Here is a 20,247-nt window from a genome sequence, read left to right on the forward strand (position 1 = left end):
TAGGCTAACAGAATTAATTTAACTGGTTTTCTTAAGCACTATTTCCTGAAAGTTAAAAACTATCTACACATTGCACAGGAAAGAGCCATGTAATAAAGTATGTTAATCTCTCCAGAACAAAGAGTGGTTTTCCTGTTTGCCTTACCGATTTGGCTTTGTGTTTATTTCCATGCATTCCCGTATTTTAAAGAATTACATCATGCCCAGAAGTGTGAACCTACCTTTAGCTGATCTGTTGTTACAGACTAATCATTCAGAGATCAATACCCATTTTAGAGAAGACATTTTTATCATGGTAACAGATTTTCAAATTGTCATCAAAACTTTCTAAATAAGGGCATTATGAAAGCTCATTTCCATGAAGAGGTTAAATGATTATGAGTGACAGCAATTGGTCCTTTTTACTCACAATCTGTTTAATTATGAAAAATTCACAGCACTGCCATTGCAATATAATCACCACACAACAGTTTTTGTAGTAATCAAGCAATTTCCAAATAATTCACCTACAGAATTATCAGAAAAGATACTGGTAACTTAGAAACAATTACTCAACTATTTCAATCTCATTCGTTACTCCGAACTAAAAACATATTTACTTTGAAATAAATGTCAATAAGGTCACTCACTAAGCTATTCCAGATTGGTGTAAAAAACAAAACAAGCAAAACCAAATAAAGTGAAACCAAAAGCAAAACTGTTTTCCCCCTGTGTTACAAGCTTTTATTTTATAAAGTCCTAAACAGTTTGAATCTTCAGAAAATTACTTCAGAGGCAGCAGTAATGTTATAATGTCTATAGAGCTAATCTAAAGGATGAATTTATGCCATAAAGATGTAATAGTATTGGTACAGGAAGAGTTTTTAAACCTCTGTGTTGGTGGATTGGACTCAATACTATTTTACTTCAGGCTTTGAACTGCAGTGCTGTCTCAAGCATAGGCTGGATTCAGTGCTTCTCTGATGAGCTCCTCCCAAGGAGGGCAGCCATTCTCTTCATCCCTACAGAGTCCTTCCCACTAAATCTCCTCTAGGAAACAAGTGGCAATTTCCTTGGTAGGGAGATCATCAGCTTCAAGTCAGACCGGGTCACCTGATTTCCCAGCAGAACTGCTACTGTGAGCAGCACCACTTTTCACCAAAAGGGGAACGAATCCTGAGTCAAGTCACTGCTCAGTGCTTTCGGAACTGCTCCATGCTTCTGACTTAAAAAGTGAACCTGCTTTCCTGCCTAGGTGATGCTTATGGAATAGGATTTAAAAAAATACCACTAGAACATAAACCTGGGAGGATTCTGAGTGATTTTTTTTTTTCTAGGACCTTCAAGAAATCAAAGCAACCCAGGGAGACCTAAGAGATCCAAAGAAAAGGACCTATATAAAAAGATGGCTAAAAATTATCACACTTTTACTGCCACAAAAAGTCCATAAAAAGCAAAAATTAACAAAAAAGCCACCAAAAAAACCACAAAAACACCAAAAAACAAACAACAAACAGGAACTTACCAATATGAGCCCTGTCAGAAATTATTAGTCTCTTTTCCCAGCCTTCCAGTCCTTTAAAGGCAAAATGAAATAGTTTAAATTATGTTTTGTATAGCATTTTTGTTCTTCTGATGTATAAAGTATAAATACTTTTCATGCTTAGTCTTCAGTCAATCTATTTTAAGACTGAGCAATCACATTACAGAGAAAAAAAAAGTAATTTAAGTAATTAAAACTTGGCATCAACCTATAAAGCTGAGAAAATCAGACTTATTCTGAAGAAGAATTCAAGCTACTAGCTCTTCAATTTTAGCAAACAGCTAGTAGCTCTTTTGGTTCTGAATAATCTAGACCATTGATTTTTCCCATTTCTAGGAGCCTGCTGCCAAGCATAGCTATAGACATAACCTGAAGTATCCAAAAACTGAGTTCTGAATCAAGAAGTGATTACCAGAGCACCTCTTTACATTAACATGGTCGAAGTGTACACCAATATTCTAAGAAGTAGAATGACTTTGAACAGGTTAACACATTTAAAAAAGCCATTTCACTTCTTAAATTCACTTTTTTAAGCAAAGAAAAATATCTTCAGACAATTCGGATTTAGATTATATCCTGAAACTGTACAGAGATTCCTTTTATCTGCCTTCCCATGAGGGCTCTGGCACTTACAGCAAGATTACTGTCAGAAAGCAACAGCTAAAAGGAGTTGTGGAAAAATACATTGTATGTAACCTCTACAGAGGTATCCTCCATCTAAATAATTTGAGTAGTGTGCCACAAACTATTTTAAAAGTACTATCTTCAAATTCTCACCTTTTCCTTTCTTTAAGTTTTTTTCAGCTTCTTCAAAGAGTCCTGGCAAATGAATAACAACACCATTTCCTGAAGAAAATCATTATATAAAATTTAATTAATTATGTTGAGCATGAGAAAAAATATTTCAAACAGTTCAAAGACACTTCATATATGTGTGCAGAGCATTTTAAGTTCTTTAACTTACTGCAATTTTGATTCTTAGGAATTTGTCTAAGCCAGATTTGCTCCTAAAGTATGCATTTCTACCTACATGTATTGAATCTTCCTAATAAATGCAACAAACTTTCAATTTAGACCAGTACAAACAGGAACAGAATCGTAGAACGGTCTGAAATCCAACTTCCTCTTTCTCATATCTAAAATTAACTTCCTTCTTCGTAATTCACTTTAATAAGCTTATTGCTTTCTAAAAGCTTGGTACATTATAAACACTAGCATCCTTGCAGGCACTTTTTTGCTGTAAACAGACACAAAATATTTTGTACATAGAGGTGTGACTGTTAAGAGACCAGCAAAAACAACAGAGGAAAAAGCCCTACCAAAAGCAAGCTCACCTTCCTACAGCTGTCACATTGCTCAGAAAAACACTGCTAGTTCATACAATTAACCAGCATCACTGAGTGCCTAGGAAGGAGCATTCTCACAGCAAAACTGAACCATCTTAAGGCCATACCAAACTCAGTAGATTCAAAGCTACCAGCAGAACATCTAGCTGAAGAAGGGATCTGCCATCCAAAACTATTTGCATATCACCTAATTTCACACAGATAAAAGCATTCTACACATCAAAACACAAAGTATTTTAAGATTTCTTCACTATTACCTTCATGATGCACTCCTAAACAATAGGAATACTCTACTTGAATACTCAATCACTTTGCCCTTATCCTTTTTTAAAAGAATCTAGAAAAAGCTTCAGAACAGGCAAGACCAAAAGACAGAAGATAGAGGCAAGAGGATTTGTAACAAGTTCTGTCCCAACTACTGTATTGTTAAAGGATGGGGGCCTTCCTATTCAACCAAGTCTGCCAAAGAACACAAGGCAAATGGGCATCCTTTTTTTACTGTTTTCAAGTAATAACCTTAAGAAACAGAGTACAGTAACATCAAAAGAGAATAGAAGTAGTATCATCTGCCTCAGCCCTCAAAACTAGGAAGAGTTAACATCCCAAACTTCCCATCATCAACAGGGATCTATTTCCATGCCCACTGGCTCCATTTCTGTAGAAGTATTAGGCAGGACAAGTTGATCCATAACTATCCCATTATCAAGTCACAATATAACAGCTGAAAATTAACCACCAAATCCCATCAAGTAGAGATTTACTGCTGACAGGGTATACAGTCACTACCAGCTGGACTATTTATGAATCAAGTAACTCGTGACAGAGGCTCTTCAGCTGCTCTTTAGCAAACTGTCAATGACCACTTGCTCTTGGCATATATACCAAGCTGAAAGGCAAGACTGCAAAGCAATGAGATCCAGGAAGCAGTGACAGGAAAAGCAAGGCAACAGAATCCTGACTTGGAGAAGTACTCTGTGTAAGAGACAGGAGCTCTGGGTATCAAAGGAGCAACATGGATGTGTTGCTAAGTCATTGCCTTTAGTGACCCAGAGACCCAACCTGTTTGGTGAAACAGCACTCAAGCACAAAGATAGTTATAATGGTGTGTATATGTTTTATGTTCACCTTCATTTTTAGAAGGAAATTCTATGGGCTACACCACATTATTAAGTAGGTTGGCCATCCGAGTAATCCAAAGAAAAAAAACCCAACCATGAAGGATTGGAAACAGGATTCCAAGGGAGAAAAGTTATTTTTTAGGGACAACAGACTCAATAGCCTAAACCCCTCTTCACAAAGCAAACAGATCACAGATCCTGATATCATCTAGTACTGATACTGCCCTAAACCTTCCCATGTAGTCTCCTGAGAGTACTTCTTGGTAAGAACTCAAGAGTGTGGAAGTCTTTTGGATTTAAGCATTCATTTCACAATCCAATAGAAAAGGGAGGGAAGAACTACGGTTCAAAAAGTACTGGTAAATACTTAACAGGGCTAAAGATTAAATGAGAGTGGGGTATTCTGAGAAGAGGAGATAAATGGTAGAGAAAATAAAAGAGAATGGGAGAATGAAGATACACTGGGCACCTAGCTGTTTACATTGGTAGGATAGATAAGAACAAAGGTGAGTTATCCAAGACACAAGAAATTTCTGTAATCCCAACTTCACAAATGAGTAAGGGCAGTATCAGGAAGACAGTAAACCATCTAGGCCCAGGAAAAATTGAAGAAAAAGAATTCTGATCCTGTATGTTCTCAGATACATTTTGTTATTTTAATGTGTCAGAAGTCTGTAACTACAGTACTGTCTGTTTTTTAGAGATGTCCCACTTACCAATGAATGCAGTGACTTTTGGATTGATGATCCCACTTGGCAGAAGATGAAAGTCATACTCCACAGCATCCACAACAACTGTATGCCCTGCATTATTGCCTCCCTGAGTGGGGACAAAGGGAGAAAAAAAGCATTAACAGTTTTTGACACTAAGGACAAATGAACACACAATATAAAGACCAAGTAAATTGGTTCCACAGTTTTCATTTCTGTTAGTGGCAAAAGAGCATTCAGAGACTTCCCAGGAAATCAGCCAAACTTGTTCTGTCAAACTGGACAATTTCAACATCAGTATTATCTGCCATATAGACTTTGGACAGTGTTTTGGTTCATCAAAGGTACAAAATTGTGGAATGAGATTAAAATATTTGTAAAATCATCAGATATAAATATTCTAGAAACATGCAAACATTTCTAAAAGCCATCATCAAGTTTTATTTGTTTTCTTTTACAGTTATGGAAAGTAAAGTATTAAGAGTGGAATTGCAACCTCAGCAAAGTAAAAAAAAAAAAAAAAAACAAATCCCCAGTTAAACTGGGAGTATAAAACCATACAGCTATTGGGATAGGTAAGTGTCATCATCTGGCAATATGCAAGCTTGTTGTTCTGACCTTTGAGTGTTTTTCTATGAATAGTAACCAGTGAAACTACCTAGTTCATTCTATACCTCCTTCCTGATAAGAGAAGTTATGTAAGAGTTACAAGTCATTTATGTTAAATACATGTTATGTTAAACATGCTTTTAAGAGGTGAATCTAAAAACAACTAAAACAACTGAGTTTTCCTAAGTTACCAGAAACCATTCACATCAAACTAACACTTTAAACATTTCTAGCACTTTTCATTACAACAAAGAGAGCATTAAGAGATTCATTAAACACTGAAATCCATCTAAAATACTAAAAGAAGCTTGTGACCAAGTCTTAAAGACAGTCAAGAAAGGATTATGAAACTAAAAAGATTACAAAACAGTTCCCAAATATCCCCAGTTCTTGTTTGCTGTACTTTTGAAAATAAGCTTATACTCTCTTGTGACCCAGTCATTTGTGCAAGACAAGGTTACACACAAAACGGTTCTGTTTGTCATAACCACAGGAACATCCTTTAAAGGCTCCTCACAGCAGAAGTTCAACAAACCGCTTCATAGGAAGAAAACCTTAAAGAAAGACTTTTAAGCTGTGACACCTTTCAGCACAAGACAAACTGAAGAAAGGCATTATATGAAAAAAAAATAAACCATAAGAATTATTAATCCATGGAATTATAAATCTGAAATATTTCAGAATATTGTATCACAAATGAACTTTTCTAAGCAATGGACTCAACAGCTACTCACTACTTCTGTAACATTCACAAAACATGACTCCAATACATAAAGCTGTATCTGACAATACAAATAAAGAGTAGTTGTAGATATCAAACATTTGTGTCAATACACAGACACACTTGCCACAGGTACAAGCCCAATCTCATTGAAGTCAGCAATGAAAATTTTGTAATTTCAGCATTATTTATTTGAGTACTTGTGACCACTTCACCTCCTCTAAAAAGACAGAAAACTTAAAAACCTTCACCCAACAAAGGAAATGCCTGAGATTAATAAAAGTTTAACTTTTTAAATAACATTGCAGAATTTTTCCATGAACTGAACGTTACCTTGAAGTAGCTGTAAAGATTTTTGGATGCAGATTTTCTCTGCAAGTGATCTGAGTCAATCAGACAATGACAAATTTTCAATTCACAACAAATGAAACACATTTAACCAAGACATAAAGCAGGCTTTTAAAATTTACTCTTTTAAGAAAGTAATAAATGCTCAGGAATAAACTTCCTGTTTGCATTCTTTCTACTCAACAGCTTTAAGGAAGGTTATTTAGCAGTCTACCACTCCACAACTGTGTCATTGATTTAAAAGGATGTTAACTAGATACATTAGCAGATAGATAATTTACAATTATTTTTGAAATGCAATGCTGATACTCCTGAGCTACTGCAAGTTACTCCAAAAGTAGACAATATTTTAAGAACTATTAAGTTATATACTTATATAAAATGCACTAGGTATTTTTTGTAATAAAAGACATTCATTTTCTATTCAATGTTTGAGAAGCTAAGCAAAACAGCACAGTTATGCACTAAAGTATCATTTATAGTCATGTCCTTGTGCTGAAAGTGGTAGTTACCTATTTCCACATGAGATTCCTTCAAATTATTCATTTCTATTAGATTCATTGCTAATATCAGTCTAGACTTTAACACGAGCACTGAAGTGCTTTAAATGAAAATTCAATATATAGGTCTAAGTACAATACTGAAGTACTGAGGTAATAGTCATTTACAAACAGGAAGACAAGTCCAAAGTCTCCCACAGCAGCATAAATAAACTGGACTAACTCATAAATAACACTAACATTAGTGAATGACTATTCATTTGAAATTCTCTACTAGCGACAAGTTAATTTCATGTGTTGCTTCTCAAATTATTTTTTAAAAAAAATTTAAAAGATTCTCTTATGTCATGAATGTCAAAAAAAAAAAAACCAACAACAAAACAAAAACAAACAAACAAAAAAAAAACCAACAAAAAAACCAAACAAACCACTGGCCACTCTAAAAATTAGATCATGATCAACAATAAATTCTTAGTGTCCTAAAGTTTGCCAAGTTACTAGTGCCATTCAGACATGGCAACCTAATGTTCAGCAGTCACATGTGCCTGAACAAGGTGTACAGCATGCAGCCTCTGACTCTGCTGGTCACAAGAGTGTAACTGCTGACTTCAGGCGGTGTCAAGATTTCATCTTTGCACTGCTGAGTGATGCCAAGGGTGCTGGTTCCACGCTCACTGAAAAATACCCCATGGCTGACAGAATAAAAATGGCATTTTACTTTCTAAACCTTGACTGTTCATGCAACAGAGCTCATGCTTCACCTAGCAGCAAACTACTGGTATATAGTCTGCATGTTTACTGTGAGCAGCTCCACTTTAAGGGAATTTGCTAGAGTAGAGACTAAAGTAGAAAATGTGTGACAAATCAGCATCTTAAGCCATATGAATACTTCAAGGTTTTCAAGAGAGTATTTTCAGATTAGACTCAAATTTCAATCTCAGAAATTATTGATTATAATATTATGATGCCCACAATGTGAAAAGATTCAATCCCTGAAGTGTTACTGATGGAAGCTGTCTGCTAGAATATTAAGTCAGTCCCCACACTGCTCTTGATGTCATTCTGTCAAAATGAGTCATTTTGGAAAGTATTTTTAATTTCAAACCCTATTTTAAGAGAGCATTAAATAACAGCATGTCATGAATTCAATTTTCAAAATTCTTCTGCTTATTTACAGGTAAGCTCTACCCTGACTGCAGAAGTGCAAGCATGTGGTTACAGAGTAGGAGTTGTAATATTTTAAAATAATGGTTTACACTGTACACTTTACAGTGAACTTGCAGTGAAGTGTACACATCTTGTGTGCTCAGACATTGCTCAACACAGGTTTGGTAAACAATTCTAATTACAGAAATCTGAACTCAGCGTTCTAGTGTGGTGAGGTGAAGGGGAGGGTTGTTTTTAGGTTATGGGGTTTGAATTTGTTTTGGGTTGTTTTTTCCCTTCTCCAGATATTGATGTTAATGCAGGCAACTATTGCCTCTGAGCATAATTTAAGCTTTAAACTGATGAAGTCACTCCTGGCTTCTGTGCTTTCCATCTGGATTTCTCACTCCTCCTCCCTCATCCAACTAAACCAAATGGGATAAGCTAGGTCATTCAAACTAACACTCCTCTGATTCACATGTTTAAACATTAATAATGGAGAACTAACTGTGGAAATTATTTTCACTACTAGTTAAACAAAGTTCATGTTCAAATGATATTCAATACCTTACATAAAGCTTTTGCCAAAGGGAAATTAAGATATACAAGTCATTTCAGTCAAAATATAAAGTCATTAAGGCTGGCAATACTCCCTAGCTAACTAAATAAAAAATCAGTTTACACATCTCAGTAATCTTCTAAGTACCCAAACAGGACTTCTCTCCCATACATGTGAAAACCAACACACGTGTGCCAACACAGGCAGTGGACAAATGTGCAGCAAGACCACAGGATGCTCTGGCTCAGTCTGGAATACGCTACACACATGTAGCACTGGCTTCCTTTGCCTTTCTCCCTGCACAAGATGTCCTTTGGCTGAGCCAACAAGTGTGCCATGGCCAAGATACTCAGCCCTGAGGGCAAGGCAACTCTAGATTTGCCTACAAACAGACCAACTGCACAAAAGGACTGATGGGGCTGAAAGACCACTTCTTATACATGAGAGAGGTAAGACCCCAGCAGCACTCTGAACAAAGAACTTCTTCATTGGCATGCTGTCTTCCCATTCTGCAGAACAGCAGCAGAGGAAGCCTTTTTCATCACAGAAAAATGAGTATATAGGAATAGAACAAAGAACATAAAACCAATTCTACAGTTCTCTGGCAACAAAACAGCAACCCAAAACAAAGAGCAGTAAGAACCAGCAACAACCAGTAACACCATGCTCCTGTCAAGGGCCTCACTCAGGACTACACCTGAAGTCCCAGGCATACTTCACTTACATACAGTGACATTTACTTGTACATCTCTATCAAGACATAGCATTGCAGTCTAAGCATACTTTAAGGTTTCTAAAATTGGATTTTCAGAAGTCAGCAACCTTCTTAGCACTAAATTAAGCTAAAAGCATTTGGTTTGTTTGTCTTCCTTCCTTCCATTATTTTTTCTCCTTGTATCTTTCAGCACAGTACTTGGAAGAGTTCTCTCTCCGCTCCCGAACGATTTGCAGTGACCAAAGAATCAGCACTTTCAGCAGCCCACAGCTTTATCAAATTACAATGTAAAATCCAGCTCAAAAGGGTGCCAGTTGGATTAGAATGAAAACATTTCCTTCCATTTATTGGGAGACACAGCATGAAAACCATTATGAATAACAAGCATGGACCTTTGCTGTGTGTCCCAACATGACATGAGCTGCTGAAGCGAGTCCAGAGGAGGGCCATGAAGAAGATGGGGGCTGGAGCACCTCTTCTGTGAAAACAGGTTGAGAGAGCTGGAATTGTTCAGCCTGGCAAAGAGAAGGCTCTGGTGCAACTTCTCTGCAGCCTCCCAGTACCCAAGGGACCGACAAGAGACTTGGAGAGGGACTTTTTACATGAAGTGACAGGACAAGGGGGAATAGCTTTTAATGGAGAGAAGGCAGGCCAAGATTAGATATTAGGAAGAAATTCTTTACTCTGGGGGTGATGAGACACTGCAACAGGTTGTCCAGAGAAGTGGTGGATATCCCATCCCTCCCTTAAAGTGCCTAAAGCAGGGCTGGCTGGAGCTCTGAGCAACTCAGTCTAATGAAAGGTGTTCCCACCCATAGCAGAAGGGGGTGGAACTCAGGGATATTCGAAGCACCTTCCAACTAAAACCATTCCACAATTCTGTGATTTCAGTACAAGGATTTAGTCTAAGGACTTAGTTTGATGGATGAACAATTTAAAATCCTATTAAGAGATAGTAGCTTTTTTTCTCCTTGCATAATCTTGACACTATTAAATTACAGTATTATTTTAAAGTATTTCAAGGGGAATAGGGAAAGTAAGATCAGGTACATGATTACTACTTAATCTGTAATATTTAAACAAAACCTGTGTAGGATAACTGAACATATAAACTCTTAAACAGCATTATTCCAGTTTTACTAGAGCAGTATGGTTAAATGACTTTCTTGAAAAAGCATATGATCCCTGACCACTAGCTAGTAATCTTGAAATAACCTAGTTATTCAACATGTAGAAGAGCTAAATTTACAGGAGACAGAAAGGTGCCCACTAATACACAAATTATCACACTGCTACTGTTAAGATTGATAGCAATCCTTGTAACAAAGCCTCATACCTACCTTCTACAAACATGGTTCCATAAAATATTCCCTATAATACACTATTTTTGAACATTTTACACCGTCAAGCTGTGCAAAGACATTTTCTAAATGTAAACAAAAAACCACCCAAGGTTTTTTTCTTTACTTCAGCTTGTTAAAGATTAATTAGCCCAAAAATCCTTCTCAGTGTAAGCACCACACCCAAGAATCTGCATATTCAATTCAGATAGGTTGGTCAGTACTAGACACAAGATACCATTCTAAAACATACCTATCCTGGCAAACAGGAACAGAATCAGTGACATGCACACAGAGGATCATAAGATAGCAAAGGCAGCTGCAAGCATTGCTCTTCTGGGAGGTGTTTGATAAACATTCTTTGAAAACACCCTTTTCACAAGAGTGTTGAGCACCCAAAAATACTAATTTGAAAGGAGAAAAAGTCATTATCTGCTAGCTGACATTTTACTAGAAACAAGCTTGAAACATCAATAAATCAAACAAGTGACTTCTGCTAGCCAAAAGCCACTATCAAAGCACCAGAAAGCAACACTCACCACAAACACTACACTTGTGCACCTGACACAAACACAACAGTTACACAACCCTGTGCCCTTGCCCAGACAGCATCACTGGAAAAACCAATTTAGACTAATGAATAGTATCAGAGGACACACTTTAAACACACTGATTGAACAGTGCTTCTAATAGGACATCTATGGTAATTTTAAGGGTAATCAGTTCAGCACTTCCCCTGGCTATGCAAAATTACTTACTTTCTTTTGCTTTCTATAGCTTTTAAATACCGTAACTGGCAACATTTTGGGTAAAGAACAGAACAAAACTAGTAAAAATATTAATGCAAACACCTGACTGCAATTTTACAATTTTTTCCTTATAGCTCTGAAGACTGAAAAAATTTTTAGATGTGTAACTATTACAGAGTCATATTTTGGACCCACACTGCTAAACTCCTAAGGATATATGAGCAACTTTAAGGATAAGTCTTCTCACTTTGAACCTTCCCAAAGCTCTTTAGACTGCTATATTCTGTCCATGCACAATAGCTTTCTAATCACATATACAGCATGGAGAAGAAGCATTGATAATAATATTTAACAGCAATTTTTTTCCAGAATTGCCTTGTTGTACAAGTGAAAAGCCCCCAAGGAACGTTCATATATTAAGCTGATTCACTGGACAAATAGGAACCAGCCTTTTTATTGGAGTTCTGTAGGAGTCTTGATAATTTAATAAAGTTAATTTGACAAAATAGTTATGATGCTGGTCTTCAGAAAGGTGAACTGATGACTATTTAATCAATATTTTTGCAACATAATCTCAACTCTCAGGATTAAAGAGAGTTGCTCTTTTTAAACCAAAAGATTATTTTCTTAATGAATTAAAATAGCACAAGGAAGTTTATCACCTAAGACTTCAAGTTTCCAGTGTATAACCAGCCATTACCAAAACTCAGCTTATGGAACTGGATGTTAAAAGCTCTGGTATATTTTATGTGGAACGCCTGTTAACTTAGGAGCTCACGTGAAGCTGAATGAAGCCAACAACTCAGGAAACATGGAATCTCACTTCCCAAAAAGACTGAAAATTATACAAAGCCCTACCCAAATGCTTACAGAGACATCCTCCTGAACCAGAACACTTTTTCTCTGATGAGTCTGATCAGGGAACTTCCTTGCTCCTCAGTTTGCAGCCAATCTCACTGGTTTGCTAAAAATGCATGCAAGGGACATCACCACTTTTCCTTCCAGTTTAAGGCATAAGAATTTGCAGTTCTTCCATCATCTTCCTGGCACAGGGAACTCTTTCCGTGAATGATGGATATACTTAGTATATCCATCATTCACCGAAAGACAGTCCCTTTCAGTTTTAAATTCATTCTAGCTTAAAACTTTGGAGGTTTCCCTTCCTTTTTTTTTTTGTTTTTTTGCAAAAAAAGTGACAACAATCTAATAGGAAACAAACATGAATGGACCAATTTAGATATTCAGCAAAACCAAAAAGGAAAGCAGAATTCTTGTACATAAACTGAAAGCAGAAAATATGTCTCCTCATTATAAGCAGAAAAAAATCCCAGCAAAACATTCCTTGTTCTGGAAAACCTTTGTGTAGAGCACAAAGAGCAAGAATGAATGTGTGCCATGTGTGTTACCCAAATATTACATGTGCACATATGTAAATAGAAGATGCAAGTAAGAAACCACTGCAAGAACACAAACGTAGTGCATGTAAAATTAAGACAGAGGAACAACAGCATATCTTTCTCCATTTTAGATCTATGTATGTTGAAAATAGTTGGGTTTTTTTTCCAGAGCACATCTTTGTTAGTCAAGAGCAGACCAGATGTTTGCATAAACACCAGAACAGTTAAATCCCTTCTGAACACATCGAGACAGTTCAACCCCCCCTGCCTACAGCAGTCCCACCATAGCTGCTAAGACTGGTCTGCATTACTACAACTTTACTTAGCAGTGGAGGTGCTTAGGAGAAAAAAGACTGGAGGAAAGCAGATTGAAATTGCAATTAACAGCATATTGTGAAATGGCTCTCTAAACTGGTACTAAATACAAGAGTATTCAAAGCAGCTTTGAAATACTGACATGTGCATTTAAGAGAACCATCTACCCAAAAAGTCTATGATGACAATCACTGCCTTTTCTTATGACATGATCATGCCAAGTTGTCTATCTCAAAAATATGATGCCTCAGGGAAGAGCAAAGAAGTCTTTCAAGTTATTTCCTCTAGAATAAAAATTAGTTGTCTACTTTAAAGAGATGTTATCTCATGCAATGTTAAGGAAGAAGCCATACACTCCTTTCAACTCTCTCCATCAGATGTGTGTGTGCATAATTTTTTCTACAGTTTACTTTTATTGCTACCACATTCCAGCATTCATTTTTAGCTCAGGGCAACCACTGTTGTTTCTGAGCTAGCTATCCAAGTGACTGCCAAGTTGGGCAAGAAGCAAGTCAATGTTGCTTTGGCATCATATGCTTGTAAACATTTTCATTTAACTCTTAGATGAAAAGTAAAAAATATACCAAGAAAGCGGGATACTACCATCACATACAAGAAACATGTGAAAGGCTGCTTCTTGCCACAATCAGATTCTGGGAATGCTGAGCACACCTTTAAAAAATTCATCAGTCTAACAAGGAGACACATCTGAACCCCATGATGCATCCCCAAGTAGGCACAGCTTTGCAACTACTATGCTACTCACTTCTCATTTCAAGACATATTGTCAAAAATTTATTTTGACCTTAAGAATGCAAACCATCCCCCTTTAAAAATGTAAAAACAATTTTAAAAGCCACAAGGTTTGGATATTAAGTCATTTTCTCATGTTCTCATCTATTTTGTGATTAGTTTCTCTCTCTCTCTCCCCTCTCCATCCCCACTGAGTAAACAGCTAACAAACCCTAGTGCATAACCTACCACTGAATCTCTGTATAAACAGCAGCCAGCAGTTAGCCATTTTCTTCATTTACAAATCCATTCATGTTTGCAAGATCTAAATGTAGTTCAAGGAGCCATCATGTTAACACACTTTATAAAGATTTCTCAAACTTTGGCTAGACTTCAGAAATTTCTGAATGTGTAGTACGAGCGTTGCTGCGTCAAGAATGTAGTTTGAGGCCGAATGTAACAAAATAAGAACACTGTGTTTTACACATTCACCTGTTTTCTCCTAACAAATAAAACATTAACTTTTCTGAAGTCCATTAATCTTATGGAACTCCATCCATTTCTCTATACTGACAGAATTAGCTCTGAGAACTATGACAGAAAGGAGTTATTCAGACTCTTTAGAGATGGTTCTGACTTTGTTTTACCCGACCTGCAAAATTTTATTGTGTGGCAATGCCTATATATGCTAGGTAGGAAACAGGAGTTATTATTGAAGTCCAGAATAAAGACCAATCTATCTCTAAGGGATAAAAGACATCAAGTGAGACAGGCAGATAAGGAACAAGAAAAACATTCAAAGTACAGATATGTCCAGCACTGCATTGCTTCAATGCACAAAACTCCACCAATGTGTGCTACAGTCAACAATATTCAAGAAAGGACATGAAAAACAAAAAGTTACTTTGGGAACATTTACAGAAAACATGTTCCAAATGCATGAAGTAGCACAGTAGTAATAAAAAAAAAGCATTTGAAATCTTAATGAACTGCTGCAGAGTATTGCATCTCAGTCAACAAACACATACATTAAGCTTCTGTAGTAACAGGTAACAGTAAGATGGAAAGAGCATTAAGAAATCAGTAGATCAAGGTATAATTTGCTCTTTAGTGCTTTTAAGGCCTTCTTTGTTAATAGTGCAAACTTTATGAGCTGGAAAATCACATTTAAACTGTTCTTCTGTTTAAAATAACGTAGACATTGTGTGATTGTTTACAGTAATAAGAGATCACCTGCCGGTGATGCTTTAAAGCAGGTCTGTAAGCACAGGGCTCACTGATGGGGTAGGCCAAAGACATCACTTAAGTGACTCTTTCCTCACCAGAGCACACCACTGGCACGCTGCAAGCACTACAAGGTCCAGCAGTGCACCCAGCACTTAAAGAAAGCTCTAGCTAGGCATCACTTACTGAACGCCTGAGCAGCTAAAAAATGAGCACCAACAACTATAGCTATTGATTCTGGTATTCCTAATTCTGCATGGCTTCCATAGGCTCTAGAGTGAAATATTTTTCAAATAAGAATATTCAGAAAAAAACAGTGGGCTTGGCAAATTGAAGATTTTTTTTTTCATTGCCATTTTTTAAAAAAAAGTAGCCATATAAAGATTAGTGAAGGTATCAGGCAGCATTCGTGTGAAGACTTCAGTCAGCAGTTGATCGATGGTAACCATTATCAATTGCTTATCAACTGATTGATGGTGGCTGCTTAACCCCGAGGATCTGCACACTGAAAACTCCTCTAGATGCTGCACTACAGTTGCCACATTATCAAGCAATTAGCAGTGGCACTGCTGTACCCACTGCTGTTGGGCAGAAGAGAAAAAGGGATTATGAAGACTCCACACATTGCAATTCCCTTGCATTAGGAGCTCAGGAGTAGAATCCCACAGCAGGCACAACACACTGAAACCAGATGAGAAGATCTGGCAAGAAGCTGCAATTCTACTTAGAAGTAGCAACAACATGTAGGACAGTACTAAAAAAACAGCAAAATGGGATTCTTTAGCATCAGGAATATGGCATAAAAATAAGTGAAAGCTTAGAAATCTTACTTCTGTGAATTATATTCTCTGACTAAATCAACTACCTCCAATAGTAAGAAAAGGAAGTGACCAAACTTGCTGATGAAATGAGTGAAAGAGAATAGAATCAGTGCAAATATTACATTTTTTGCTGCATGGTAAACACTGGTAGATTGGGTGGAAGGGTGCTGTTAATATAAGAGATACATAGCATCTTTTGGTACTGTATTTCTTTTGAAAAAAATATTATCTAAAATAACTTGCTTGCATTAATTTCCCAGTTCCATCACTGCCACTAACAAATGAAACTCTGATATTTCATTCCCTAACTTGGCTGCACTCTGTAATGGTAGGAAGTCCTTAATCAGAACAAGAAATGTTTTCCTTAACTTTCCATTATCTGTGGAATTTACAAAACACAATGTAACATTAAAAATTGCCAGGCTTGCTGGCATGAAGGCTAACTGCTTACCAAGAGAAAATTGTATCAATCAAATCATACAAAACCAGCGTTTTTCTGGCAATTATTCCTCAATCCCAAATCAATTCTTGCTCTATTTTACTGTCTGAACTATGATTTATGTGATAGCGTGTAGAGTTTGTTCTTTAATACACTGAAGACAAGATAGAGGTTTAAGTGCAAAGTCTCACCAATGTATTTGTTTTATCAATAGTACCATTTTACCAGAAACCCCCAAGAGGTAAATCAAGAACAATGAACTATTCTGATTTTACAGTGGAAGAACAAGAACACACTTTACCTGTCATATAGACACGTTTGTATTAATTGTATCTGAACCCTGTGCAGTATCTTCAGAAAACTATCATAGTTGCCAGTGCAGTTTCAACTACATGCATGCAGCCCTTGGATATATTTTAATTTTAGCTTAGCTTCTTTCAACAGTTGTTTTTGAAACCATAATAAATTAAATTCTGTTAAATTCTGAAGCTGCCTTCTGAAAATTCCATTCTCTTCCCATAAGCACAAGACTGCTTTTCACTACCTCTAAACCTAAGACAAAATACTCTAGAGGGTGCTATTTAGAAGTAGAGTCATAATGCAACTTATTTCCTGACACACTCATTCAGCTAACTGCACCCAAGTAAGCACCTGGTCCCAAATGCCACAGTTGGTTGATCAAACAGGAGTCATCAGCACACATGCTGCTTAGGAGACAAGAAGGTATGGCCACAGATTTCAGAGTACAACTTCTCACACGGCCTCTACAGGCGCCGTAAAACAAAGTGATAAGTCACGTCTCGCTTTGGGGATGGGACCATTTTAATGCTCTGCATCTGTCCAGAACAAAGGACAGTGAGAAGAACCCTGGAGTGTTTCACTGTAAATACAACACAAGTTTCCAAGACATCTCAGACCTGCTACATCAACTTCCCTAGGCCTCCAACACTTGTACTAATAAATTTTCCACAAGAGCACTCTGGAAATATTTGACGTCATCCACAGGCATTCTAGCAACTCTGTGGCATGATGAACAGAAAGAACCATCCTGGAATAAGTAAGAGTATAACGGTGAAATAAGAATCAGAAGCTCCAATTACAGAAAGCTGATATTAGCAAGCACCAGACCAGTGTGTGACTGTCTTTCTTGCTGGACTTGTACCACTACAAAAAGCATTAAGGGTCAGACTGATTTATCAGCACTAACAAAAAGTTCACAAATATGCTTGTATACATAGCAAGGATATTCAATAATAATAAATTATTTTATTTTATCAGTGCCATTGAAGGAGAATATTCCTATTTTCTCCTCTCGTTCTGAGAAATCATTCTTTGCTCTGAACCCCTCTTTTCACAAAGGTCCTTTGAACTAATAAAGTCCAGTTTCATTTACTAGAACAGTAGAAAGTAAATCCAACAAGTAATAGTTTCCTGCCACTCTGATGAGTTAAATCAACTTACAGGAGCGTTTAATTGCCAGAGCTAGTGCATGGGTGGAGACTTGGGGAGCACAGCTATTTACAGGGAGGGAAGAAAGGAGGAAGAAAAACTTCCTTCATCAGGAGCAACAAGCTGTTAAAAATGGCAGAAGTTCATGGCTTGGGATATGGCCATGAAATTCTAGCTTGAGATAACATCAGAAGTTTTCCCTTTTCTTCATCCTTTACCCAGTTGATTCAAAACAAGTAACAAGCACATGTGCACACAGAAATTCACTGTTTGCCTCTCCTGTCTCTCCTCCAAAACTTAGTATTAAACATACACATTCACCAAGTGCCCTTCAAGTTTCAAGAACAAAGTCGTAAAGGACGAACTGAGTCACTCTGTTCTGTGACCCACAAAGCCACGCAGTCATACCACAGCACCACATCAGATTATTTAAAAAAAAAAAAAAAAAAAAGGAAGAAAAAAAATATTCCAAACCAAAAACAGAGAAGTGGAAAAAATAATTCATTTGCGAAAACAGCCATTTAAGAATATATTTGTTTACCTCAAAATTTAATTCACTGAATTTCAAGGTATTGACTTGTCAGCTTTGCAACTGACTTGTTTTTGAAAACACTAGTTTATGTGCACTTCTCATTGGATAACAACAGTCCAGCGTTTGGACTCTTAGGGGAATGGTACGCACTTCCAAAATGTTTATTTAAGAGCAAATTTAATTTGCGCAGTCAACAAAAGTACACAGATAACAACACTTTCGTGAAACCTGCACATACTACAGGCATTTTAGCTGCTGTATCTCTCAACTTTAAGAAAAAACCGTGTGTAGCTTCAGTTCAATGTGTTATGCTCTACAGAATTACTATACTAGAGATGGCTAAGAAAAACATGTCCTCAGATCTGTGTTGCTTTAACGCAGGCATTAAGAGTATTTTGCTTGTAAGCTAGAGAAGCTTTTTTTTTGTTTTTTGGCTGGAATAAGGCCTCCATAGAGAGGGAAAAAAAATATATAAATATATAAACAGGTAAATGTGGGATCCCATTGACACAACAACGATCTTAGAGCGAGGGCAGGCGAATCATTTACCAGCCAGTTTTAGCTGAAGACGACCGAGTTGTGGCGGACTACGCGAATCCCCCACGTGCATCCTACAACTCGCGGGCGGTTTCGCGCCGCTCACGGCGCTGCGGCCCGGGAGGGCTCCGGCCGCCACTGCCGGGGCGGGATCCCGGCCCCGCGGCGATGCTGCCGGAGCCGCCGAGCGCGGCCCCTTCCCGGCGCCCCCCGGACACAAAGAGTGGGAGGCCTGAGGGGGAGGGAGGACGCGACCCCAGGCGCATTCCTGCTGCCGGGGGCCAGCTCTGGGCGGCGAGGAGGGCGCCTTCCTCTTCCTCCTCTTCCCCCGGCGCCGGGACAAAGGAGGCGCGGGAGGGCTGCGGAGCCCGGCACGGGGCTCTCGCCAGGGAAGGCTCCGCTGCCCCGCAGCCCCCGCCGCCCCCGGCCCTGCAACTCCCCGGAGGCTCGGGGTAGAACCGGCGCGGTTAGAAGCGCCTGGAGGGGCCGGTAGCGGGGCCGCCCGCCTCAAGGTGACACTCGCGGCCTCCCCCGTGCCCCGGCCGCCTCCCTCCTCCTCCTCCTCACCTGGCACCTGCAGACGATGTCGGCGTCCTGCGCTAGCAGATCCACCACCTTGCCTTTACCCTCATCGCCCCACTGGGCGCCCAGCACGACGGTGACCCTGTTGCCGGGGCGGCGGGCGACGCACTCGCCGTTGGGGATGCAGGGGCCGCCGTGCTCCGCCATGGCTCGCGCTGCCCGCTCCGGCGCCGCTCCAGGCACATGCGGCAGCGCGCGGCAGCCGCTCCGTTCCCCCCGCCTCCGCCTCCTCCTTCCCCTCCCCGCCAGGCGGGCGGGCGGTGCCGCCGCTGGCGCGTCCAGGTGCCGCCGCCTATCGGCCTGACCTGCCCCGCCAGTCCCCGCCAGCCCGACCCCTGCCCTCAGCCGGAGCTCGCCGCTCGTTCGCGTGGAAAACCGAAGCGGCCACCGCCGTTCCCGGCCGCTCTTTTCCCCGCCGCTTCCCCACTACGCCTCCCAGTTCCGACTACGTTACCCAGCGCGCCGCGCGGCCTCCCCCACGCGAGGCGCCGCGGGGAGCCGGGCGCGGAGCATGCTGGGGGGCGTAGTCCCCGCGGGCCGCACCTGCGGCAGGACGGCGCCGCGGCGGTTGCCCCAGGCGGCCCCGCGGCGGCGGGAGGCCGAGGCAGGGGGCGGGCGCGGCCATGGCGGGGCCGGGATGGCGCCCGTGCCTGGCGGCCGTGGGGAGAGGGCGCCAGGGCGGCGATGCCGTGCCCGTGGCGCAGAGGTGGCTGCGGCTCCCTCTCCCCCTGGGGTTCCAGCTGCCGCGGTAGCTGCGGCTCCTGCCGCGGGTGTCAGAGCTGCACGCGTGTGTGCAGTGTATCGCAGCACTGCCTGCGCGCTTGGGCTCGCTGGAT

The 20,247-nt window shown here is 39.6% G+C and overlaps 1 protein-coding gene across 1 annotated transcript in view; it reads right to left on the bottom strand.

The window, feature by feature from the left end:
- Nucleotides 1–19,621, bottom strand: part of ADSS2 (adenylosuccinate synthase 2) — a 37,095-nt gene extending 17,474 nt beyond the window's left edge. The window contains exons 1-4 of the mRNA XM_066546609.1: nucleotides 19,397–19,621; nucleotides 4,703–4,805; nucleotides 2,300–2,368; nucleotides 1,505–1,555 (exon numbers count right to left, since the gene is read on the bottom strand). Coding sequence (XP_066402706.1) covers nucleotides 1,505–1,555; nucleotides 2,300–2,368; nucleotides 4,703–4,805; nucleotides 19,397–19,558 — 385 coding nt within the window. The 5' untranslated portion in view covers nucleotides 19,559–19,621. The remainder of the gene's footprint in view (nucleotides 1–1,504; nucleotides 1,556–2,299; nucleotides 2,369–4,702; nucleotides 4,806–19,396) is intronic.
- Nucleotides 19,622–20,247: the final 626 nt, after the last annotated feature.

This window comes from Molothrus aeneus, chromosome 3 (genome assembly GCF_037042795.1).
Source record: "Molothrus aeneus isolate 106 chromosome 3, BPBGC_Maene_1.0, whole genome shotgun sequence".
Taxonomy (NCBI): Eukaryota; Metazoa; Chordata; class Aves; order Passeriformes; family Icteridae; genus Molothrus; species Molothrus aeneus.